The 27,625-nt window shown below is 36.3% G+C and overlaps 1 protein-coding gene across 5 annotated transcripts in view; it reads left to right on the top strand.

Moving 5' to 3' along the window:
- The window catches only part of DNM3 (dynamin 3), a 708,993-nt gene that overhangs the window by 211,028 nt on the left and 470,340 nt on the right, over positions 1-27,625 (top strand). For all 5 annotated transcript variants that reach the window (XR_011163889.1, XM_069065578.1, XM_069065580.1 and 2 more), the window contains exons 5-10: positions 11,993-12,091; positions 12,633-12,793; positions 13,969-14,111; positions 16,803-16,938; positions 19,200-19,267; positions 23,669-23,807. Coding sequence is in view for 4 of the 5 variants with exons in the window: in XM_069065578.1 (XP_068921679.1) it covers positions 11,993-12,091; positions 12,633-12,793; positions 13,969-14,111; positions 16,803-16,938; positions 19,200-19,267; positions 23,669-23,807 (746 nt within the window). In the remaining variant the exon portion in view is untranslated. The remainder of the gene's footprint in view (positions 1-11,992; positions 12,092-12,632; positions 12,794-13,968; positions 14,112-16,802; positions 16,939-19,199; positions 19,268-23,668; positions 23,808-27,625) is intronic.

Here is a 27,625-nt window from a genome sequence, read left to right as displayed (position 1 = left end):
TAGTAATAGTATATAGCTCTTTCAAACTCTAAAATGTTAGTTTAAAGCCCTCTTGATCAAGTCTGAAAATCTGCTGTACATATGCCTTCTAGTTTTCTTGAGATCCACTCTCTCTCTTTTTATGAGCTCATCATTTTCGTATCTTAATCCAGAAAACCAAATCTGGTCTTTCTATACCAGCAATTCACTTCTCACAATCTCTCTTCACTTTCAAAGTTGTGATCTTTAATACTGGGTGCTGCTTCTTCAAAAGATCTGGTTTTATCCTTTGTGTGAAGAGCTTCATACATATTATATAGATAGCTTCATTGATTTTATAGTTTTATCTAGTAATCTTCTAGTAATCTCCTTTTAATTAATTCTTATTCTCTATGTCATATTTTTCTGTTTATCAGTTTGTTTATACTGTTTTTAAATACCCAATCCCTACACACTGTTCTTCCACCCTCCCTCTCTCACTGCTGCCACTACCTCCATGAATTATTTCTTCTACTCTGCCAGGGACTCCTTTTCCTTCTTGTCAGTCAAGTACAAGGAATACTTAACCAAGTCTTTTCACTTTCTTCTTAAGCAAAAAGATTTTCTTGTTTGAATAAAACCCATGGTAAGCCAGGGAAGAAGATAACCATAGATAACACAAGCCCTGTGAATCATCCAAATGAATCTGCATATTGATATCCAAATATCCCTGTTGACTGCTTGTCTCATGCTTGAATAATACAAAAGCTATTTTTTTGAGAAATTTATGCTACGGTCTGATACTTATATGAACCTTATATTAAAATAGTTGTAGTTCATGTGTTTCTAACCCAAGAAAATTTATCACTAAGACTAAAGAAAATAAGGTTGCTCTCACACACAGAAAACTGGTATCTCCTGTATTGTCTACCTGTGGTGTGATCTTTTCTCTTGCCCTTTCCTAATTTGTGCTTGGGTTGACAGGCCTTGAGTTCCCAGATAAGAGCATGTTATGTGGCTACAAACCAAAACTTTCTGTCAATTCAATAACTATATCACATTCTAGATGGACATTCAGGACAACCCTCTAAGAACCTATTACTGCAACTCCTTAATCTGTAAGGAGGGACCAGGGAGGATTTAAATGCTCCACTCGAATGGATTTCCCTCCCTCCTTTTTGTATGTGTCTCTCTGATTATAATACCAAGTATAGGACCCTTTGTTGTTCATTCATTACATATTGTTAATTCTTGGTACCTGGAATGCACTCTCTCCACATCTTAGAATAAACAATGAAGGAGCATTAAGTGCTTAATTTTTTCCCCCTCTCTCTTTTTTTCATTTTTTTTGCTTTTTGGAGGGGGGAAGGCAGGGCAATTGGGATTAAGTGACTTGCCCAAGGTCACATAGCTAGTAAGTGTTGAGTGTCTGAGACTGGATTTGAACTCAGGTCCTCCTGACTCCAGGGCCAGTACTCTATTCACTGCACCACTTAGCCACCCCTAAGTGCTTAATTTTTGACACAAACAGCGTAAGGGCTGTGAAAACACAAGGGAAAAAAAAACACACAGTGCTTTCTTTCAAGGAGTCAAACTAATTGGGAGTCACAGTCAATAAACATTTCTTTAGTATCTGTGTGCCAGGTACTGTGCTAAGCATACAAAGAGAGGCACAAAATAATCTCTGCCTTCAAAGAGCTCACAATCTAATGGGGAAAGATGACTTATAAAAAGAAACCAAAGAAGGGTTAGGACAGGGTAGCCACAGGGGACACTATGAAGTGCTGCAGTGCAGGACGGAAATGACCTGAGGAGGCATGAGTTACAGAGGTGATTTCATCCTACAGAATGATCATGAATTCTAGGAGAGCAGCTGGGTAAGAAATGATGAAGTAAATGCCCCAGACATCCTCCTTAAATGGTGGAAGATGTGGGAGGAGATCTCCAATATCCCCCCTTCTTCCTCTCTAATAGGGACCAAGAATGCTCAGGAGGTGTAAACTTCAGAGTAGATTTGGGAAACAAAATTTAGAGAGTTCACCCCACCCATGAAGATGGACGAAAAGGTCTGGAGGTCCTTAGACTTCAGGAGTGGCATCAGTAAGATAGCAAGTAGGAATTCTTTTTAAAAAATTAGTTGAGAAAATTCTGTACTTTGTTAACAATCAAGAGAGTCTGATGTAGTAGAAAGCATATTGGTGTGAGTGCCAGAGAGTCAGGGTTCCGTTCTGCTACTTGCCATTGGCATGACCTGGGGCAGGTCCTTTGGCCTATTTGGGGTGGATCCAGGGACAGCTAAGTTCCTTACAGTTCTGAATTGATGATCCTATGATCATGTATGGCAGGCCCAACAGATATCATTCTAATTTTTCATACAAGCCATCTTGCTAGCAAGTTGGAGAGGCAGGACTGTTGCCTGTGGCTTTTGGCATGCAGTCAGGTACTTGCTTTACACAGACACTGCTTCCAACTACTAGATTTTCTTAACTTTTTTAAAAATAAATTTTTATTGATGTCTTTCAGGTCTTACATCATCATAGTTATTACAAGCATTCCTCCTTCTCCTAGAAAGATATCCAATATAAAACATAGTATATTTAGAAAGCAAAAAAAAAAATTGAATATAACTGACCAATACATTGAAAAAGTCTGAAAACATGTGCAATGTGTAACTCCTGTGGACTTCCTATCTCCATGAGGTGTTGAATTAGGGATGTCCTCTCATATCTCTTCATTCAACTCCTGTTTGATCTTTATAATTTTATTACATTTGCTTTTAAATTATCTCTCCTGGATCTATTTTCCAGATCAGTGGTTTTTCCAATGAGATATTTCACATTAACTTCTATTTTTTCATTTGTTTGGATCTGTTTAATAGTATCTTGATTTCTCATAAAGTCATTAGCTTCCTTTTGCTCCTGTCTAATTTTGAAGGAATTATTCTTTTCAGTGAGTTTTTGAAATTCCTTTTTCATCTGGGCAATTAGGCTTTTTAAGGCATTCTCCTCATTGGCTTTTTGGGCCTCTTTTGCTATTTGGGTTAGTCTATTTTTTAAGGTGTTATTTTCTTCAGTATTTTTTGTGTCTCCTTTAGCAGGCTGTTGACTCACTTTTCATGATTTTCTTGCATCATTCTCATTTCTCTTCTCAGTTTTTCTTCCACTTCTCTTACTTGATTTTCAAAATCCTTCTTGAGCTCCTCCATGGCATGTAACTAATTCATGTTTTTCTTGGAAGCTTTTGATTCAGGAGTTTTGACTTTATTGACTTCTTCTGGTTCCACGTTTTGATCCTTTATGTCCACAAAAAAGGATTCTATGGTCTTATTGCACTTCCTCTGCTTACCCATCTTGCTAGCCAATTACTTGACTTTTGAGCTCTTTGCTACTGCAAAACTCTGCCTCCAGAATGAAGAGAGCTATGTCCCAAATCACTGAGGTTTTCGCAAATGTTGTCAGAGTTATGGGGAAGGCACCCTCTCTACAGACATTCCAAGCTCTGGCACACTGGTTATTTACCCCAGGACCACCACCCAAGACTGCAATCTAGATCCAAGCAGGTGAAAGCAAGAGCGATCACCCTCTGAATGGTTGTTTGGTCCCCCTGTGATCTGCAGGCCAGAAGTTCTGGAGGGAGCCACCGGGCAACAACTGCAGCCACTGCACTTCCTCCACCTCTCTCCCCTGGGGGCAGGGGCCCAACAGGCTCCTCTCCACCGGGTTCCAACAGAATTCCCCACTGACCTTTTACTTTATCTTTTGTGTTTATGGGTTGAGAAGTCAGGAAACTGCTACAGCTGCCAGTGATTCACTGTCCTGTGCTGCTGGTTGGGGCGGCCCTCAGGCCAGAACCATGGGCCTCATGGGAGACTGCCCTTGGCTCCCAGTCTGGTGCTATAGCCCCTTCCTGTTGGCCTGCCAGGCTACCTTCAGTGGGAGATTTGTTTCTCTCTGTCACTTTTTGGGTTCTGTAGCTCTAAAATTTGTTTAGAGTCATATTTTACAGGTATTGGCAGTGGTTGGAGCAGAGCTCAGAAAAGTTCCTGTTTTTATTCCACCATCTTGACTCCACCCCCAGGCTCCCACATTTGCTTTTGATTTTTGAATGAGTGGTTGTTCTTTCCTTTTGCAACATTGTTGTTACTATGTATGTTATTTTCTTAGCTTTGCTTACCTCACTCTACATGAATTCAGAGATCTTTCCATGCTTTCCTGTATTCGTGGCATACATTATCTCATACCACAGTAATATTCCATTTCATTCATGTTCCATGATTTGTTTAGCCATTTTCCAGATGATGAATATTGACTTTGTTGCCAATCCTTAGTTATCACAAAAAGTGCTGCAATAAATATTTTGTAGTATATGGGTATATTTTGCATTTATCAGTGACTTCCTTGGGCTATAAACCCAGCAATGGTGTCTCTGGTTCCAAGGGTAAGGTCATTTTACTCTATTTATATAATTACAGATTACTTTCCAAAATGGTTGTACTATTTCATAGTACCAACATTATATTAGTTTTCTTATCATTCTGTAGCCCCTCTAACATTGACTATTGTCATTTGGGGGGGTCATTTTTACCAATTTATAGGGTGTGAGATGAAACCTCAGGGCTTTTTTGACTTGCATTTCTCTTATTATTGGTAGTTGGGCTGTGAGTACATTGTATTTCTTCTTTTGAGAAATGTTTGTTTATATCCTTTGTTCACTTATCTGTTGGAGAATGGTTATAAGATATACGTACATAAGTGTGTATGGGCATACTACATATACACACCCACTAATTATTTATATATCTTGGATTCCAAACCCTTATCTGAGAATTTTGATACATATTTTCCCCCATTTGATCACTTCCATTCTTGTCTTAGGTTCATTAATTTTCTCTGTGCAAAAGCTTTTTGATTTCAAGTAATCAAAGTTAACAATTTTATCTTTTGTAATTTACTCTCTCATTTGGATAAGGATACATTTCTTTTTTTTTTTTTTTTTTGGCTTTTTGAAGGGTAATTGGAGTTAAGTAACTTGCCCAAAGTCACACGGCTATTAAGTGTGTCAGGTGTCTGAGGCTGGATTTGAAGTCAGGTCCTCCTGACTCCAGGGCCAGTGCTGTATTCACTGTGCCAACTAGCCACCCCTAAGGATACATTTCTAACCCATGTTAGAGCTATATAATCTGTTTCTTCTCAATTTTTTTTAATAGTGTGATCTTTAATATTAAGTTCATATATTCATTTAGAATGTATTGTGCATTATGGCAAAAGGTATTGATATCAGCCTAATTTCTGACAGATTCATTTTCAGTTTTCCCAGAAGGTTTTTTTTTTTAAATCAAATAAGGTGTTTTTCCTACGTAATTTATGTTTTCCACTTTATCGAAAACTGGGTTATTGAGTTTTAATTTTTCTAAATCTCCCTTGTCTAGTCTGTTCCATTAATCTATCTATTTTTAAATCAATACCAGATGGTTTTGATGACTGTAGCTTTATAATGTAATCTCAAATCTGGAAGTGATATGCTGCCTTCATCCTTACTTCTTTTCATCATTTCCTATGCTGTTGTAGCTCTTTTGTTTCTTTCAAATGAAATTTATTATTATTTCATCAAGTTTCACAAAGTATCCCCTTGGTAATTCTATTGATAGAGCATTAAAATGTATATTCATTTTGGTAGTATTGTAATTTTTATTATATTGACATGGCATTATCATGAGTACTGAATATTCTTCCATCTATTTAAGCTTTTTCTTTAAGGAGTACTTTGTAATTAAATCTATACAAGTCCTTTGTGTGTTTTGTTAGGTCATTTCCACAGATATTTCATACATTTTTAGTTATATGGAAAGAGTTTTCTTTTTTTAATTATTGCTTCTTCTGTTTTGTTTTTATGTAGAAATTGTATTGATTTTTTAAAGGATTTATTTGTGGCCTGTAACTTTGCTGAAGCAATTAATTGTCTCAATTAGTATCCTTGCTGATTCCTTAGGAATTTTTAAGTAAACTAACATATCATCAGTGAATAGGGACAGACTATTATCTGATATAGTTCTGCAAATGCTAGCAACAGCAATAAGACAAGAGTGGAGAAAGTGAGTATCTGTTGCTTCACTCCTATATTTATTGACAAAGGTTCTAGTACATAGCCATTGTATATCGTGCTTGCTTTTGGTTTTAGATAGAAATTTTTCATAATATTAAAAGATCCCTTTTGCCTGCACTTTGTAATGTTTTTTTTTTTGTCATAAGATTATTTGTTAAAGACTTTTTTGGTATCTGTTGAGATGATTGGTGTTTTGGTTTTTAATAGGAATAATTGTCTTGATTGTTTTCCTAATGTTGAGATATCTTTACATCCCTAGTATAAATCCTAATTGATCATAATGAATTGATTTCTCAGATAAATTGCAGTCTGTCAGGATTTTGTTAAAAAATTTTGAGTCAAGTTTCATTAATGATATTGTCGTATAGTTTTCTTTCCATGTTTTATTTTTTTCTAGTTTAGGCTTATTTGTCTCATAAAATAATTCTTCTGGTAGAGTGCTTTCTTTCTCATTTTTTAAAAGAATAATTTGTGAAGTATGGGTATTAACTGTTCTTTAAAAAAGTTTGATAGCATTCTCATGAATCCATGAGAATCAAGAGTTTTTTTTTCCTTTGTTAATTCCTTTACAGCCGGATCTATTTCCTTTTCTTAGATTGGATTAAGATCTCTATTTGGTCTTCTGAGAGTTTAGGTATTTTATATTTTTGAGAAGGTATTCCTCTATTTCTTTTGGGAGTCCTAGGGTTTTCTTTTTTGTAGCATATGCCTGTGAATAATATTTTCTGATTATTCTTTTATTTTTTCCAGTTTTCCTGGAATTTCACCTTGCTCATTTGTTATTATATTATTTGATTGTTCTCTACTTTTTAATCAGATTAGCTAGGGATTTATTAATTTTATTAGTCTTCTCAAAGAACCAGCTTTTAGGTTTTTTTTTTATCACTTCTGTGTTTTTTTTTTGTTTCCATATTATCTATTCCTCCTCTCATTGCTGGTATCTCCTATTTTGTGCTAATTTTAGATTTGATTATGTGTCAGCTTTCTGATTAAAAAAATTATTTAGTTTACCATACCTCTCTTCTATTTTGTTAATACATGTTTGTAAGAATATGATTTTTTTCACCCCAGGGACTATTTTAGCTGCCTATTTTGGAATTGAATGTTCAGAAATTTTGGAATGATGTTTCATTATTATTTTTATATAGTTATTAGTTGTTTCTATGATTTGTTCTTTGATCCACTCATTATTTAGGGTTTTATTGTTAATTCTACGTTTGGGTCTGGTTTGTAAAAGATGTATTAACTATTTATGAAATTTTATACTTGTTTGTAATATCTCTGTGCCTTAGTACATAGTCAATTTTGTAAAAGTTTCATGTGATACTAAGAAATATGTGTATTCTTCTGCTGTCCTATTTAAAAAATGCCACAAATCTTTTAACTTTAGTTTCTCCAGTAAATTGTTTATTCCAGATTGTCCCTTTTATTTATCATTCTGTTAGATTTATCCCAAACTGATAGCATGATATTGAAATATCCTGTAATTATTGTATTGGTCTCTACCTGTCATAGTTCAGAATGTTTCCTTTTTGAATTTCAATACTAAGGTATATGTAATGTTTAAGTTTATTACTAATTTTTTTGTTTATGGTTACTTTCCACATAATAGTTTTTCTTGTTCACCTCTTTTTAATTTTTGAATGGTTGTTTATACTTTCTTGGATAGCATGATTACAAATTTTGCTCTGTTTTTTTTTTTTTTTTGCATTCACTTGTTGCATGGTCATTTTTTTCCCGTCACCTAACTTTCATTTTGTTCATGTCTTTTTTTGTGTGTATGTATTTTTTGTAAGCAACAGATTGCAGGACATTTTTCATATTCAGTCACTCTCATTTTATTGGATTATTTAATTCATTTGCATTTAATTTTATTAAATTTAGGTTTATATTTTCCTCTATTTATTTGTAATTTTGGGTTTTTTCCCTCCAAGTTATGCTTTTCCCCTTTCTTCTGTTGAAAGCATAGTACTATGATCCTTCAGTTTGCCTTATTATTTTTTAAGGTGTACCTGTTCCTACTGGTTCTCTTCCCACATCTCTGATCCCTTAGTCTCATTTATTACCCCTTTGCCATTTGGGTTTTTGCTTATTCGTCTTTCGCACTTTTATCTAGTTTTGTAATTCTTTACCCCATTTTTCTTCTCAGTTAATAAAATAGATTCCCTCTTCTCTCTTCTTCAACTAGTCCTGTTTATTAGTTTTTAAAATTTCATTTTTGGTGCCCTTTTCTAAAAAAGGATTTCTCTTATTCTCTTCCTTATTTATCCTTGATTTCTGTTTATATCAGACCCTCATTCTCTGATTCATGACTTAAAATTTTCCAGTCTCTCTTTTCTCTGTATTTCTCATGTAATCAAAGCTTCCAGTGTATCCATTCCAGGCTCTTCCCTTTAGGTAGCATTTGCTACTGCCCTGTAGAGCTTGCTACATGGATTCCCTTTTTCCATTTCACCTCACTCCCAAGACAATGTCAGTATTAGCAGGTGTCAGAGAGGACACAGCATAATGGTAGTGCCTCCCCCACCATATCTCTGATCATGTAACCTATTACTGATGTATATACTTCTCTGGTTACCTTTTTTTTTGCCCAGGTGCTTCCAGATCTCTGTGGGTCCACACTTTCCAACTACCCTAGGTGACAGTTGCCCCCAGGATCTCAACCTCCCCAACTCCATTGTAGAGAAAGTAGACTTTTAAATATCAGATCCCCAAGCCACACACATTACAAGGTCCCCATCGCCCTTGACAGACCATCTCTCTTCACCCCTAGGAACATTCATCATTGAAACCCCCTCATATCATCAAAATAAAGCCTCTTTACTCCCTGTTTTCGATTCTTCTCCCTTCCTCCTCATCCACTCCCCTGCAGGCTCTTCTCTTTCTGAAACCACAGGAGTAACCTTCCTCTTATTGTTAAAACTTGATCGGTCCCCAGGACATCACACATTCCTCTCTAACCTCTTGTGGTTCCCTTACCCATTTTTATGTACCCTCCTATGTTCCCTTATGTTGTGTTTCCTTAAAACAGCAACAACACCCCCCCCTACACACACACACATCAATTCACTCCTAGTCAGACTGTCACTAGGGTCTGTGCTTCATGATCACTTTTACCTCCATCAGTCAATTACTTTCATCTCTGCTTGTGTACATTAGCGAGGTCTCTTATTGTTCTCTCTGCTATAACTCTGTTGCTCTCCTTGTCTGCTACATTTTTATTCATTCCTCCTGCATATCTTCTTTTGGGTGCTCAAGGTACAAATAATCTTTTCAGTGCTGGGATTTTTTTCCCTAAAATGTTTCAAATGCCTCTGTTATTGGATATCTATCTTTTTAATGAATCAGATTTGCAAGGTAGGTCACTCTGAGCTGAATTCTCAATTTCATTGCTTTTTGTCTTCTTATGTTTTTGATATTTTGATTATGATGATATTATGTTTTTGAAAAAAAGTCTAACATTATTCAAATTGCCTTCATTTTGTATCTCAAGGTCTTTTCCCTGATTACTTGAAGAATTAATGATTCTGAATTGAATTGTTAAATTTAACAGCTGTATCCTGGAGTTTTGAGCGCTTTTTTTTCCATTGCAGGTGATCTGTGAATTCTTTCAGTTGGCTTTATTTCATTTTCTATATTCAGAATTTCTGGGCTATTCTCATCTATTATTTGATTCATTATGTTGTTAAAGATTTTTGTCCTATCATGTTCTTCTGGAAGACTTATGGTCTTTTGGTTGTCTCTGTGAATCCTGTCTACAATCATTAAGTTTTGCTTGCATAGTGAACACAGTTTATTTTAATGTTACTGTTTTTATTCTTCTAGACTCTTTCAAATCAATGTATTTGCAATCCCAATATATTGTTTTCTCTTTAATATTTTGGTGAGACTTGCCATTCATTGCAACTTCGATTTTTTATTCTTCCCATTATTATTATTATTATTATTTACTGTGTAGGCCATAAATTCTGCTCTTATAATCCTCTTTTGAAGAACTCAGGAACAGTGTGCTATGGTTCCATATTCTCCTTACATTCTACAGGGTCCTTTATGTCATGAAATGTTGGGTCATTTTATTTTGTTTTGCAGTATTTATTCATAGATGCTTGAACTAGGTCTGGAGGTCATATTTCCTTCTGTTAATGGTTTCCTTGTTGATTTTTCTGCTTGTGTTTGAAGTGTTTAAGTTTTCTTCTTCTTGAGATCTTTGGTAATTTCAGTCTTTGTTTTTCTTTTCTCTTGATTTTCTCATATTCTTTTTCTGACTGTCTCCTCTCCTGGTGGTTTCCTTGGGGCGACATCTCAAAGCGTCTTAAACCCCCCACCCCCATGCTACATAACATTGTTTTTTAGCCTAAGTCTCTGCCCTGAGTGACTTTTAGCTGGTCAGAAATGGCTTCACTTAGATGCTTCCCCCCCTCAGGCTTATTGGAGTGTTGAACTTCCCTTCTTTTTCTCCCCTTCCCCTACAGGGTATCCTATCCTGGTATACCATCCTCTTCTCTCCGTTCCTCAGTTATCTGGCTGGGGTCAATAGTTCAGATTGAAGTACTGGTGCTACAGGATTGTCTGCCCTGGCATTGGTAATTCAGAGTTCTGCAGGACTGGTGTGTTACATGGTTGGGGCCAGTGACTATTTATTGCTGACTAGCCAAACTTCTATAGCCTGGCACTGGGGTCTCCCTGATATGTAAAGGGGGGGGGGACTGAATTGTGGGGGTGAGTTTTGGTGTAAGCCTGTGTCAGATCTTTGGAACTTTTAGTGTAACCTTGTTGCACATAGCATGGGAAGTTAGGGAGAGGTGTTAAATGAACTTTGTGTCAGTAAACTCGTGGATTTTTGTTTTGTTTTGTTTTACCTTCCCTTTTTTGAACTCTTGAGTGTCCTAGACTATAGAGACAAAAGTAGCTTTATATCTGGTACATAATTTCTGTTTTGGAGAAGTTTTAGAGGTTCTGGTGCTCAGAGAAAACGTCTACTCCTTCATCTTGTTTGTGTGACTCAGAAGTCTGCCCTAGGAGGTTTTTTATTTTTTTAAAGCAATTGGGGTTAAGTAACTTGCTCAAGATTACACAGCCTACAGGCTTCAGTCTGTAGTTCAGATATCACCTCCTGATCTTTCCTTCTTCCCACTAAATTGTCAGTTCTCCCTCTCTTTTCAAATTACCTTTTGTTTACTCATCTATGTATATGTTGTACCCTCCAGCTAGAATGTAAGTTCCTGTTTCCTTTTATTAATAATGCCTTGTAATTTATAGGTACTTAACAAATTATTATTTAATTTAGTTAATAAATATAGGGCAAATTCTGAGGAAGTTGTACCTTGGAGCTTTGTAAATGACAAAACATTCCACATGATGAAAAAACCCTAAATGTCAAAAATATGATACACGTCTCTTTTCTGATAAGCAGTGAAAACTATAATCTATTTTAAATGAAAGATCATTTTTTCATTCAGCCTAATGAAGATATGTTTATATTTACTATTTTTTGATTGATATAGCTCAGGAAAAATATAAAAACATAAATTTTCCTTATAGAATTTTTATTCTGAAACTGATGTGGGCATACATTGACATATGTAAAAGAACAGATATTTGATGATACAGAATTTGTTTTCCTTTTTTTCCAGTGAGAGAAATAATATTGATATGTGAATTCAAAGTTTTCTTTTTAGGCTGTAAGGTGACAGTAATGTAAAGTGGAAAGAATCAGAGTAGAGAACTTAAAGACAGAGTGACAAAAAAAGAAGGGCCAAAATTGTGCAGTCAGAATCAGGAACAGTGAAGGCATGCATGCTGGAATGAGGGGCAAGGGATGGGATCAACTTGCCGTTAGAAGGTCTGACCTGCTGGCTTGCTCAGGGAGAGATTTCTGTATGATATGCCTGTCCCCCTATAAATGGGTTTTTGTTGTTTGTTCATCACGCAGGTCTGAGAACTATTGGAGTCATCACCAAACTAGATCTTATGGATGAAGGGACTGATGCAAGGGATGTTCTAGAGAACAAATTGCTTCCTCTTCGAAGGGGTAAGACTGTGAGGTCCCAAACATCACCCAACAGTACCAGGAGAAGAAAGGGTTTGAGCACCTATTGATAGTGTCAATGTAAGGCGGTCTCTTCAGTTGAAAACATTAAAAATTATCCGGTTATTTATGGAATGTGGGTCTGGTCTTTATCACTGTTGAACAAATATATTCAAATGATGTATTGAAAATGATCCAGGGGGAGAATTCCTTTAAATTGCCAAACAGAGAGAACAGGAAAGAAAAAAAGGGAAGAGGATTGAATGGAGGGTATATGGATTCAGTACAGACTTGATGATATGATAAAGTCACTTAACTGATTTTTTTTTTCTAATTCATTTAACTGCTGAATGTACATAGGTATATCACAGAACTTCGAAGAGACTTTAATAGCTTGGGAATCAATATGAAATTCAAAGTTCTTAGAAGTAAAAGATCCACTCATGTTATGTTACCCTTCCTGCCCCCAAAATATTATTATCTGAGTCATATGTGCTTAGTTAAATCCTGGACTCTGAAAGTTGGATTTTGTTGCTTGTTTTAGGTTATGTGGGTGTGGTAAACAGAAGCCAAAAAGATATTGATGGAAAGAAGGACATTAAGGCAGCTCTGCTGGCAGAAAGAAAATTTTTTCTTTCCCACCCAGGCTACAGACACATTGCTGATCGAATGGGAACTCCACATCTTCAGAAAGTCCTAAATCAGGTGAATGTCAAGATATTTATTTTTAATATGCATCCTTTCAGTTATTAGAGAAATTATATGCTGAAATTTTAAAGGTAAATATTATTTTTATCAGCTCCCAGAAATCGTGGTGGGTCATTGTAGTTGATCTTAAGTCTTAAGTATTTCAAAATTGTTTTCTTTTAGAATTTGTTTTTATATAAATTGTTCTCCAGGTTCTGTTTATTTCATTCTGCATCAGTTCATAAAATCTTTTCGAATTTCTCTGAAACTATCCCATTTATTATTTATAGTACCAGGCTATGCTCAACTCTTCTCTAATTGATGGGTTCCCCATTTTTTCTAGTTCTTTGCTATAACAAAATATACTACTCTAAATATATTTTGTGCACATATGGATCGCTTACCTTTTTTAAATATAATTTTGACATATGGAACTATTTCTGAGACAAAGGGTATGTGCTGTTTAAGTTAGTAAGGCCATCATTAACCACCTACTATATAGTAGGCATTTTGTTAAGTAGGCACTGGGGATAGAAAGACAAAAAACATCCAGTTTTAATGGAACTCATAGTCTAATGGGGAAAGAAAAGAGGTCCACAACTACTTTTTAAAAAGATGTGATAATAATATTTATTTAATGCTTTCTATGTACCAGGTACTTAAATTATTGTCTGATTTGATTCTCACAATGTCCTCAGGAAATAGATGGTATTATTATTTTGTAATTTTTAAGAAACTGAGGCAAATAGAAATTAAGTGACTTGTCCAGGGTCATACAGTTCATAGGTGCCTGAGGTTGGATTTGAACTCAAGTCTTTCTGACTCCAGGCCCAGAGCTCTATCCACTGTGCCACCAGCTACTTGGTATGCAGTAGGTACTTAATAAATACCTGACTGATTGATAGCAGTCATGGGATGAGGAGGAATACAGCTTGATTGAACTTTACTGCTGCAGAAAATGCATTAGGCAAAACTCCCTCTTGAAGTCACAGTGTTTTCTTAAAGTAAGAGAACACAAAACATCCCAAAGGAAATCAAATCAACAAGGTATGCCCCGATTGTTATGTCCCCATGTGTTCACAGATAGCAAGGTATATTTGAGATTTTCAAAGTGTAAATGATTATGAAAGCAGCACACATCATTCTTTTTCACCTGAATACATAATTCATTATCATCATGATTTTGTTTCTAGCAACTTACTAACCATATCCGAGATACATTGCCGAGCTTCAGGAGCAAGCTCCAGGGACAATTGCTCTCCATAGAACATGAAGTGGAAGCCTACAAAAACTTCAAGCCAGAAGATCCTACAAGAAAGACAAAGGCTCTGCTACAGTGAGTTTTCACTGTCTCATCCTGTTCACAAAAATCCTTTTAGTTTGACTTTTAGCTTCTTCTGTCTGTTCTTGTCATTTGTTAGTAAAAAAAAAGTGAGTCTCCTGAAACTTCCTAATCTTCATATGTTTTGTGATCATATTCTTAACTATTTTGTTTCTCCATTTTATGTTGTAACTTGGATCATTTCATTCAGTTAATTAGCAGGTTTAATGCTACTTATGCTATCTTGTTTTTGTTTTTGTCTTTTAGCTCTATAAGTAGGAATAAGCTCTTGAAGGAGAATATATATTAAGTGATATTAATAATTTCTAGAAATGTCATTGGTAATTGTTTTAGCACACTGCTTATTTAGGCTTGCAATATACTATGTTGTAGGACAATCATTTTGGTAGTTGTGGGATTAGAGAAGGGAAAATGGATTAGAATGGGGAGATAATGAGGCTGAGTGACCAGTTCAGAGACTGTTGCAATGATCTAGATGACAGGTAATAAGGACCTGAACTATGGAGGTAGCCTTGTAAGTGGAGAGATGGGATGAACAAGAGAGATCATAAGATAGAATCAAGACATTAAAAATGAATTAATATGTGCTGTTTTTTAAAAAAATTTAAATAACTTTAAAAAAGGTTTTAGCATTTTATAATTATAATCTGTAGTAAGCAAAAAAATGAAAGTAGGTTTTTATATTGGAATTGGAATCCATCTATCTTACAGTGCTAGCTGTCTGCTAGATTTGTGTTATTAATCAATTCACAAATATCTTATTACAAATTTGCTTTGGTAGGCACAATGGTTTTTATTTTTGGTTTTTGTTTTGTTTTGTTTTTTTTGCTTTTTGGAGGGGGTGAAGCAGGGCAGTTGGGGTTAAGGGATTTGCCCAAGGTCACATGGCTAGTTTTTGTGTTGAGTGTCTGAGGCAAGATTTGAACTCAGGTCCTACTGACTCCAGGGCTGGTGCTCTATTCACTGTACCACCTAGCCACCCCAATAGGCACAGTGTTAAGCTTTGGGATTAAAAAGCAAAAGCAAAAACAGTCCCTGCCCTCAAAGACTTTACATTATGATGAGGAAGACAAAATATACATAAAGAAGTATGGAGAAGATACAGACTGAGCAGATGGATGATTACTTTGCAGGTTAAGGCTCTAATCACTGGGGAAACAAAAAGTCAAGTATTTGCCTTTTTGAAAGAGGAATTTGAGCTGAGTTTTAAAGGAAGTCAAATATTCTAAGAAGTGAAGGCTAGAAGGGAGTATATTCCCAGCATGGGGACAACCATCACAAAAGCACAGAGAGAGAAGATGGAGTCACATGTAAGGAATGGCAAGTAGGACAGTATGGCTGGACTGTGAAATGCCTGTGGAGAGTAATGGGTAAGGAGGTTAGGATAGGAAGGGACCATATTGTGAAAAACTTCAAATGCTAGATGGAGGAGTTTATATTTATTCCTAGAAACAATATGGAGACATTTCCTTTATTTCAGTTTACAGAGCAAAGGTGACTTAGATCTATGCTTTAGATAGAATCACTTTGTGATTCTGTGCAAGGATTGGATTGGGAAGTTAATTGAGGCAGAGAGACAAAGTAGGAGGTTATTGCTACAATCTAGGTGAGAGATGATGATGTGGGTTGAGAGAAGGGATGTATAGAACATTGTACAGATGTATAGAACCATTCTTTAGAAAAACTATATGTGATTCAGCCACTGATTGCATTTGTGGGGTGAGTAATAGTGAGGAATTCAGGATGATAGTGAGGCTTAAGCCTGGCTAACTGAGACTGGGTATCCTCCATGATGATAGGAAGTTCAGAAGAGGGGTGGGTCTTGGGAGATAATATATAGAAGTCCAACCTTCCTCATTCTCCTTTGTTGATTAATCATTTATTTCATACTAATTGTGGTTATTTCCTAAGGTTCTATCCTAGGCCCCATTCTCTTCTCTACTAATCTAATCATGGAAAAAAAGGAAGTAAGTTTAATCTGTCATAACCTATTCTTGACGAAGCCAAGTTGATCTTTCTATTTGCTGATTCTCTTTCCAGATTTTCGATAACAATCTCCACAATGACCCATTCTAAAATTTTCTCAGCAATAAAAGTCAGTTTCACTGGCTCATAGTTTTCAGTCTCTGTCCCCTCCCTCTTCCTTTTTTTTTTGGTTGAAATACAGGACAATCTTTGTTTTTCTCTAACTCTGTGTTATCTCTATCATTTCTGTCTTTAACTCTGTGTTATCTCTATCATTTCTGAGATCATTCAAATATCATTAACAGTGGGTCAGCAATTAACACCTACCAGTTCTGCCAGAACTTTCAAGATGAAGTTCATATGAACCAAGTCATTGAATTCATCAAGAGAGACCAAAAAATTCCACAGGCTGTCTACTTACTATTATGAAAATGGAAAAATTACTTAAATACTTTGACCAGTTCTGATCAAGTGGACAGAATTCATTTAATGATACGTAGGAATTTAAAGTATTTATGTTACTTTAAATTGTTTTTGGTATAGAAACTGTATAGTACTGTATTTCCTTAGAGCTGAAAAGCATGCAATCTTAATTTTGCCAGTAGGTGCCACTCAATACATTAGGAAAATAATATCTAGGAATAAATGTAGTGAAATTCTGTTCAGAAAAGGAAGACTCTTCAACTTAGGAATTTTGACTTTTTTTCTTTAATATTATAGGATGGTTCAACAGTTTTCAGTGGATTTTGAAAAGAGAATTGAAGGATCAGGAGATCAAGTAGATACACTGGAACTCTCAGGTGGTGCAAAAATAAACCTCATTTTCCACGAGCGATTCCCTTTTGAGATTGTGAAGGTGTGTGTGTGTGGGAGGGGCAGGGCTGGGAGTTACTGCTGGCATTTCTGGCTTTTCTCTATCTGGCTGCTGTCAGAATCACTGTTGAGAAAGGATCATTTGAAAACAAAAGAGGGCCTTATTACTTATGACCCTTATTACTCATGATTAAGTGGCAGAAAAGAAGAAGGAAAAATAGTACCTCTCTCCCTCCACATTTGGTACTGTATGAGATTTGGTCTTTGTTTTAACAGCTACTGGTTCATTTTTCAAAAGATCAAAGCTCTTAGCTAGTCTGGGGCAGACTGTCACACATTTTTCTTTTTTTTCCCTTTTTATATAAAAGACTTTAATGCTTTGAATAAAAATGGAATCATTAGACATGCATAGTTGAGGCATAGTAATAAGTACCTACATATTAATTTTAGCCACTATGTAATGCTTCTCAAAAAAGCTTTGTATTTCCATTTGCAATTTGGTTTTTATTATTTAGGTCTTAAACTTTCCACTGATAATTTTAATCAGTTGTTTTAAGCTAGAAGAATAAAAGGTTATCTTTGCATTTCAATTCAACAAACATTTATTAAGCATCTTCTGTCTAACAATTTAGTAAAGGAAACTAGGTAAGTTTTCATTTAGGTTTTAAAATTATACCTTACACATTTATTTTCCTTTTAGTATCTAAACTAAATGTTTAACTTTGAGAATGCTGTTAATAATAATTTAAATATGTCAATTTCAGTTAGGCCTCACAACAATGGGGTGGGCATTAGACCCATTTTTTAATAACTATTTTGCACGTGGGAAAAATCAGTCTCAGGGACATTAAATGATTTGCCCATTGGTATTCAGCGAATAAATATCAAGAAACTTGAGTGTGAACCCACATCTTCCCAACTCTAGGACCAGTACTCTCTCTGTTCTATACTCAATCACTAGCTCTTATAATTGAGGAAATACAGATTCATGTAATCCTAGAGATAGAAATACCTCTAATAAAAGGTAGAAGATTCAGTTTAAATATTAACTCTTCCGTTTACTTACTGTTCATTTGCCTTTGAAGTAAATAACAGAATCAAATTTGGAGCTGGGAGGGACCTTCACGATCATTGAGTCTAACCACATAATTGTATGGAGGGACTTTGGCCCAGAGAAGATCTATGCTTTGCTTGAGGTCATACATACAGGGAGTTTGAATCCATGTTGAAATTAGGTCCTTTATTCAAACTCAGATGCTTTCTTTCCAGATCCAATATTCTTTCCACTCTATCATAATGCCTTATAACATTCCTGGGCCTCAGGAGGCCTTATCTGTCAAGTGAGAATAATGATACTATGCTTGCTTAAAAGCATGAGCTTGAGAGATTCCTTCAAGTTCTAATACCCATAATTATATAATTTAGATTTCCAGTGTCAAATAAAAAAAAATCAGAAGGGCCTGGAAACCCTTGAAAGAATTTATTACAGTAATCTGCCCAATAGAGAATTAGTCCAACATTAAAGGCTATAATGATTTTAAAAGCTAGGAAGGACCTTAGAGATGATCTAGGTCTCCAACTAGCTACCTTTTACAGAGAAATTTCAAACATTTCATTTGTTTGTGCCATCTTCAAAGGCACTCATAATGGCTACCAATAAGTGATAGTCATTGTTAATGTAAGAATAGATGACAGGCTGAAAATGCATAGTATGTGATACCCCTTGGTTATAATATGATTTCTTCAACTTAATCTTTTGAGTAAATACAATAAGAACAGTATCTCTAAATGTAAGAGGAAAAAATAAGGGATGGGCAGGATCTTTTAGAATAACCTTTCCTATTTGTATGCTAGTAAGAAAAGAACTTGTGATTTCTCTAATGTAAGGAACTCCTTGTACTGAAATTCCTTCTACTAATGTACATTTAAATCCATCTATAAATTAGTAGATGAGAACCTAGGGAGTTGTTTACATATTAAATGATTCAGGGTGGCATAGCTAGTAAATGTCAGTGGTAGTATTTGATGCCTACATCTAGGTAATGCTTATATCCCAAGCTAACTCTACCCTTATTTGTAATAGAGTTACTAATAAAGTCTTCTGTAGCCACCCAAGACACTCTACCCTTATCCTTGACCTTCATGTAAATAAAAGTTATGAACTTCTGGTTTTAGATGATGACAAACATGGATATCAATTTTTGAATAACACATTTAAGTCATGCTTGTTTCTTAATATTGGATTGTATTATTATTAAAAAGGAACTGAGCAGAATACTTTCATTCCTTATTTTGTTTTCCTAGATGGAGTTTAATGAGAAAGAACTGAGAAGAGAAATAAGTTATGCAATCAAAAACATTCATGGTATCAGGTGAGTGATACGTGGATTTCCTTGTCCGGTTATTGTTGCCATAAGAAAATGAGTGTATAGGTAGGAGTCATTAATTGGAAATCATATTTCTAGTTTCTATGATGATACTCTCCGCATCTTATGTAATCTCTTTGTTTTCTTGCAGCCATTTTCCCCTGTTCATAAAATAGACAGATCTTAATTACTCTTCTTTTTTGTACAGAAGTGTGATGAAAAGGAATTGTATTACTTCATTAGACCTCTAATTTCATCAGTGTGGGTAGTCTTCCAACAAAGTAGATCACACTGTATCCATTTTATGCTATGAATTAATATGTATTAAGCTATGTTTTCAATTTTGTTAGTTATTTCAGATGATCTGGGATCTCTTTGCCTCTTTTATTAAGTCTCAACCTTTGATCTTGATCAAATTGGGAAGAGGTTAGGGACAGGAATTTAAAGGGATTAATTTGCAGTCATTTTATTTGTGCATATATGGCTAAGCATATGTATTTGACTATATTCCAAAATCAAATAGAGAGACTTTTTCAATGGCACTTTAAAAAATATTATCTCCTCTACTCTCAATTAGCATTGACCATAGACAATGATTTTCTCCTAGATGGAGCTTGAAACTGAGTATGTGTTTCATATTTAATCATAATTTTCTTTTGGGGGTACCAGATCTAATACACTAATTTTGGAAGTATCCAAATTTGGATAAAGTAAGTCATTTAGTCAATAAGCATTTATTAAGAACTTACCATGTGCCAATAATATGCTCAGCACTGGGGATAAAAAGAAAGATAAAAAGATAAGATCCCTGTCCTCAGGTTGTTCACAGTCAGATAAAGGAGACCACAAGAAAACAGTTATAGGCATTGTAAATGGCAGTAACCTAGGGAAAGGCAGTAGCACTTTGGGAGGGGAGACCAGGAAAGGCCTCCTGCAGAGAGTGAGATCTGTGCTGAGTTTTGAAGAAAGAGAATAGTTTTCTAAAGTATATTCAGTTAGTGGTACAACTGTGAACAAAATTCAAATCTTTTAACTCTCAGATAAAAATCTGCTTTTCATTCTTTACTGTAAGGACCTAGTAGGAGTTCTTTGATGCTCTAGAAAGGCCTGAATATATGCTTGTCAAATGAGTGATCAATCATCTTGTCTCAATTTGATTTTCTGCCAGGGCCCCTCTCCTGGCATCTGGATTCCTTTTGATTTTTTTAAATCTACATTTCTTGTTTCTATACCTATTATTTCTCCCTCTTGCCCTTTACAGGCTCTATAGATTCCTTGCTTAGTCTGCTATCCATAAAATACAGATTTGAATCTGAAAGATATCCTAGTGTTCATTTAATCCAGTTCCCTCATTTTACAGAAGAGGAAGCTGAGGCTGATAAGGTAAAGAGATTTTTAGTAAGTAGCAGAGACAAAATTTGGACGAAGGTCCTTTCATTGTTAATCCTAATTCTTCCCACTATACCACCATAATCTCTTTCATATTAATGTCTGTCCCTTACATCTAGGAGTTGAGACCAAACTTCATGTCAGAAATTTCTGATCTTGAGAGGCTTGAAGTTCCCCCGGTCATATTTTGGAGAAAAACCAAAACTAAAGCAAAAAACCCACTTTATAAGCAACCTTGATTTCATATCAATAATACTTTTGATCCATATAAATATTTTCACTCTTGTTACAGTCAACTTTGTTACTTTTATTGTTCAGTCATTCGGTTCTCTCTGACTATGTGACACTGTCTACTATCCATGGGATTTTCTTGGCAAAGATAATGGAGTGGTTTGCCATTTCTTTCTCTAATTTTATGCAGGCAGGGGTTAAGCCTTTCTTACTCTAGGCTCAGTGTTCTATACACTGCCCTATCTAACTGCTCCACAGCAAACTTTTTCTGATCTAAGGGGTCTCCTCAATTTTTTGGTTAATTTTTTTCCCCAATCACTTTTTTTCCTTCAATATTCCATTCAAATTTAAGCCTTGAATCTCCTCTGAATATTAGTTGTACAAAGGTATCTTGCTTTATGAATTTATGAAAAATTATATTAAATTTAACTTTTAAATTGAATTAGTAAATCTATAATATGCTAAATGAAATGCTGATTTCAGCTATGTAAAAAAAAGACCCATTGGCAATAAGTTTGGATGCTTGTGTTTTGATAGTAACAATGAAAAATCTTACTAATATATAACTCTCTTAAGGCTTACAAAATATTTTCTTCATAATAGTATTGCAAGTATTATTTCCACTTCTGTTATCTGCTTCTTAAGGTCCCCTATGGCTTGTAACCAGCTTGTATTTTCCTTTGGAGCTTTTGGTGCAGGAGTTCTGACTTCACTGTCTTCCTCCTGTTCCATTCTTTGCTCCTTTTTGTCCCCCAAATACGAGTCTAATGTTGGAATCTTCTGTCTGCTTTGTTTACTTTGCCTGGTCATGCCGCCACTCAGTCACTTGACCCCTGGGCTTTTTGCCACAGTAGGACTCTGCCACCAGACAGGGGAGCTTTCGTCCCAAACACTGGGGTTTTCTCAGCTGCCAGAGGTATTAGATGGGTGCCCTCTCTGAGGTCTCCACACGCTCTGGCAAGCTGGACACACACCCCAGGACCTCTACCCTAGACTGCAATCCAGATCCAAGCAGGTTAAAGCAAGAGTGATTACCCCTCAGAATGGTGCTTGGTCACCCTACACTCTTCAGGCCAGGAGCTGAAGCTGCCACATGGCTATGCACTCCCACTTACTGGGTTCCAAAGTCCAGACTGCACTGACCTCTCACTTTGTCCTTCGCATCTATGTGTTGATAAATTTGGAAACGGCCAAAACTGCTGGTGATCTGGAGTCCCTCTGGCTGGAGGCTAGTCAGGCCCGCCCTGGGGCTAAAGCCTTGGTGTGGGGCTGGGCTGGGCTCCCAGAGGGCTGCACTAGCCGATTCCTGCCGGCCTGCTGGGCTGTCCTCGGCGGGGGTTTATCTTCTCTGTGTCATTTTGTGGGTTCTGCAGCTCCAAAGTTTGTTTAGAGTCCCCTTTTTACATGGATTGGGGAAGGTGGGAGCTGGAGCAATGAGGAGGTCCTGCTTCTACTCCGCCATCTTGACTCTGCCCCCCATTGTTGCTTTTAAAAAAAAATCTCCAGTACTTATTTGCCTGGCACATACCAAGTGCTTAATAAATGATTGTTGGCTGACTGACTGATATAAGGCTGCTGATGAGAAAATTAGTATATTGGTATAGGGTCTCTTGCATCTGGGGCAAGAAAAATGGGGCTTGGTTACTCTAGTGGTGGTCTTTGTATTTAGCAACAAGGAACAATAGCATGGGACCCTTCATAAAAATTTAAAATTTGAGCCAGGAATTTAAACTTATTCTTGGAATTTTAGCAAATTCACATTTTCTCAGTTACTTTTGGGAAATACACTGAGAGAAAGAAACTTAGAACAATTTAATTTTTGAGTTGGAAGAGACCTTAGAGATAATTTAATTCAATCTATTCATTTTATATATGAAGATTTGAGGATCATAAAGGATGTTTACCCAAGTTGTAATTATCTTGTATAGATAGAACACCTATTGGGATTTATGCTTCCTAACTCCTGTTCTGGACTTCTTACCACTTCTCATTCATTGTTATTAGAATATAAATACTTTGGAATTGTCTTATATCATTGAATTAAGCAGATTATTTCATCTTTCACTGTTTGTTATTACAACATGGATGTCAGTATATACAATATTCTCCTACTTCTGCTCACTTCATGTTGCATCAGCTCACATTAGTCTTCCCAGGTTTTCCTGAAGCCATAAGCTTTGTCACTACGTGACAGTATTCCATCACAATCATATATCACAACTTGTTCAACCATTCTTCTAGTTGATGGGTATCCCATTTCCCATTCTTTGTCACCACAAAAAGAAGTGCAACAATGATCCTCCCCCCCCCCAATTCTTTTTTGGATCTCTTTGGAATAAAGAGCTAATAGTGGTATTGCTGGGCCAAAGGGTATGCCATTTTATAGCCCTTTGGGCATAGTTCCAAATTGTTCTCCAGACTGGTTGGATCAATTCTCAACTCCACCAATAGTGAATTTGTATCTCAATTTTCTCACATTCCCTCCAGCAATGATCATTTTTCTTTTCTGTAAAATCTACTTTGAAATGATACTTTTAAGCAATGATATTCTTTTCCACCTTTGTACATATTAGTTCACAGGTTGGTATGCAACTATAAGGACTAATGACAACAGAATTATAGATGTTACATATCATGATGTGCCTCAAAAATTTGCTTTATATTTTTTTATTATAATAGATGGAATAAACTTAAATGCTTTGTTTTTATTACCATAAATGTGTTACCTGGATTGAATCTTAGTATTAAAAATAACATTATCTGATATACTATTTTCTCTATTTATAGGACAGGATTATTCACTCCAGATATGGCTTTTGAAGCAATAGTTAAAAAACAAATTGTAAAGCTAAAAGGACCTTCCCTGAAGAGTGTAGACCTGGTGATGCAGGAGTTAATCAATACTGTAAAGAAATGTACCAAAAAGGTAACTTCCAAATGATTTCATTCTCATCGTTTTGTGCCCACCTGTTGACCTTCAAGTTATGTGTATCCTTTGAAAAGTAATTTGTTTCAGTATTTGCTTTCCATCTCTACTTGCTATCTATATAGAGATATACTTTGGGACAGAAAAAGTATACTATTTTCTGGGTACTGAAGAATGGAGTAGAAGGAAATGTATTGTTGTGGTTACTTTATTGAAGACTTTAATTTCATTGTGCTTTTTTTTTACCTGAAGTAGATGAAAAATCACTTTTCAAAGTTCAGATTGTGCTGTCACCTTGCTCCTTCCCATCCCCATACCTGGCTAGGAGAGGGAGTTTGTCTTTTTTGGGCCACAGCTTTTATATCTGTTTAGTCAGTTTCCAATCAGCAGGCAGTGGAGTATTTCAGCATTTTGTTAAAACTCTGGTTTCCTCACAGTGGGGTAGTTCATAATCCATCCACACCATATCTTCTTGTATAGCCTTGTTCCTGTCCTTCCTTAAATGTGGTTAGTATGATGATTCAAGACCACTCTATGTTAAAATGGTATTTTTTTTAATGAAATGTTATTTCATGATAAAAAATGCTGTCTACCTCCAGAGAGAAAACTGATATACCCTGAGTACAGATTGAAGCTTATTTTCTTTAGCCTTTTCCTTTCTTGCTTTTTCCCCCCTTTTGCAATATGGCAAATGTAGAAATATGTTTTGCATAACTTTGTATGTGTTGGTTGTCTAGTAATTTTTTTCAATTATGTCTAACTCTTCATAACACCTTTTGGGGTTTTCTTAGCAAAGATATTAGCGTGGTTTGTAATTTCCTTCTCCAGCTCATTTTGCAGATGAGAAAACTGAGGTAAACAGGGTTAAATGACTTGTCCAGGGTGACACAGCTAGTAAATAACAGAGCAGATTTGAACTCAGGAAGATGAGTCTTCCTGACTTCAGACCTAGCATTCTAACCACTGCTTCTCCTAGCTGCCCATATGTATAATGGACATCATATTTCTTGCCTTTTCAACGGGTGGAGGAGGAATTGGAGAAGGAGAGAATTCAGAACTGAAAATAGTTTTATAAAATAGGATTTATTTCCCTATCATCTGCTCTCTTCTCATACAGCCATCACCCTCATTCAGGTCCTCATGATGTCTCACCTAGAAAATTTTAATTGACCTCACTCTCAAGTTCTCTCCTCCACAGAACTGCCAAAGTGATTTTTCCTATAATGTAGATGTAACCATGTCATTTCCCTGCTCAGTGAACTCTGTTGCCTCAGGGGTCTTCTTGCTTTTGCTTCCATGTAATAGTGCTTCTAACATCTCTCTGTCATTACGCAGTCTGAACACATCACTGGTATGTACTCCTTCCTGATCAATGACTTTTAGAATCCCTAGTTCCTTTCAAAGTTCACCTCATGCACCACCTTCTACATGAAGCATTTCCTGATCTTCCCAGATACTAGTAACTCATCCACCCCCCAAAATACTTTATATTCTATATCTACATAATGTGTATGTACATATATATGTATGTAAATATACATATGCTTATATGTGTACATGTTGTTGCACTTGATAAAAAGTAAGCTTATTGAGGCCAGGAACATTTCTTTTCTCTCTTTCTATCCACGTATGCCTGGTACTCAGTAGGCATTTAGACCAACAGGTACATAGTAGGCATATTGATTGACTGACAACCAAACACTTTCCATCATTGATATGGACTGTTTGAGATTTTTATGGTCCTTCTTCTAGATATCTTGACATTATGTGAATACCAGTGGAGCATGTGGGCTGTCTCTAAGGCCATCCTTCCTTCTTTTTACATGACTGACCCATATTCCCAGTTGTACAATTCTCTGATAATAATCATTTACATGACATCTCCTATACATTTTTTCTTTGATATTATGCTTTGGCCTGATTATGGCTACCATGTAGCTTTCCAGTGTCTTTTTCAACCTGTTACTTTAATACCTCAGAAAGTGGGTAAATTGCTTCCTGTTTCATTTCCAAATACATCATCAGAAGAAAACATTAAAAAGTTAGTTTTTTTTTCAGAGAGAAACTAGGGTCATTCAGAGAATTCTGCAGTTTTCAAAATCAATTTAACCCTCTGTCTTCCTTTTGTCTATTCCTGGAACTAGCTTATTGTCTGTTTGCAAGATATTTTCAATTATCTGTTCTAGTTGATCAGCTTTACAGGTTGTCATGATAGGGACAAGAAACACTCTTTGCCCATTTGGTTTTTCTTGTGAGGAGAGTTAGACCGACTTTTTTGGTGTAACAATAAGACTTTGTGAGGAAGACCCATGGTTGGTCAGCTCAATGTCCTCTATAATCAAGAGTATCTAGAATCCCTCACCTATTATAGGCTATCCGTCTTTGTTTGGATTCTGTTCTGGGTATCTTTCATGAAACACATGGACTCCAAGTCCAGCATTCTGTCCACTGGTCCATTCTTAATGATAGGATTATAGGATGATATTATTATAATCAATATCCAGTTCTGTATATCTCAGCAGACACTTCATGGTAATATTGACTTGCTGATTCATATATACAGCAATATGTCAAACATCTGTGATTTCATTGGTGGAGCACTGACCCAAACTGCAGCCCACCTATAATTTTTGGTAAGTAGATCTTAAGGAGGTGTCTGAGGCTTAGAGAATTTAAATGACTCACACTACTAGTAAATACCAGGGGCAGGAGTGGACTTCACATCTTTCTTATCTTCAAGTTTAGAACTTTAACCCTTGTACAGTATTGGAGATACCGATTGTTATTGACTGAGAAATCCTATCCCTATTTATTGATTAATATGTTTTACAAAGATTAGGTCTTTTTGGACACTACTTGGTGAGATCAGGATGTGGGTGTATTGACCATGTTGTCCTTTCCCGAATTTGTGTTTTGATTTTCCCTGTCACCAAGATATTTCTCTGTGGTCTTTGTTTTTCTTTGATTCTTCTTGCTCATGTTGTTTGCCCTTTTTTCCTGGCTTTTAAATTTGAACTCTGTTTCTGGGGCCCAGGGCCCACCATCCCAGACTTTTTGTGATGGGGGGTAGGGGCTTGTTTACTGGTTTTCTGTGCTGGGGCATCAGGTGCTGGCAGCTGGATATTGTAGTGATCTTGTCGTTTACTTGGTGCTGAGCTGGAGTTGGCGATGGTGGCTGGTGTGTGCCTGGTGTTGGCGCTTGTCCACTCCAGCACTCTGGGACTCAAGATCTCTGGTCCGCTGAGGTGGGGCTTATTACTGGCATGCTGGGACTCCTCCCATCCTGTACTGGTCCCCTTCAGTCACAGCAAGAGGGACCTTTCCCATTAATCCCCCTAGCCTTCTGAATTAAAAGACTGCTATACCTAGTCTTTCTGCTGGCTCCACTATTTCAGGATTTTTCCTGGGGCAATATTCTCTGGATTTTTCAAGGTCATTCAGGGAGGATGAGAGAAATTTACTGCTTACTCCACAGTCTTAACTCCTGGAAGTTTAAATAGGTGTCTTGCAGACATTCAGTCTGTGTTCTCTCTTAGACCCCACTCCTACACTGAGAGGTCTGGGAATTGCCATTGTTGCCAGTGACAGGTCTGTGCTGGTGCAGGCTGCGCCAGACTGTACCCCTCTCCCAGTCCGGTGCAACAAACCCTTCCTGTCAACCTTCCAGATTGTCTTGGGCTGGAAATCTGCCACTGTGGATTCTGCTGCTCTAGAATTTGTTCAGATTCACTTTGTAGATGTATTTGAAGAGGTTTGGGGGAGAGCTCAGGTGAGTCTCTGCCTTCGCTCTGCTGTCTTGGCTCTTCCCCTCTCAGTAT

The sequence above is a fragment of the Petaurus breviceps genome, unplaced genomic scaffold, assembly GCF_028583685.1.
Source record: "Petaurus breviceps papuanus isolate PSGF00001 unplaced genomic scaffold, PetGlider_PUasm1.0 90692, whole genome shotgun sequence".
Taxonomy (NCBI): Eukaryota; Metazoa; Chordata; class Mammalia; order Diprotodontia; family Petauridae; genus Petaurus; species Petaurus breviceps.
This window is presented reverse-complemented; position numbering and strand designations above follow the sequence as displayed.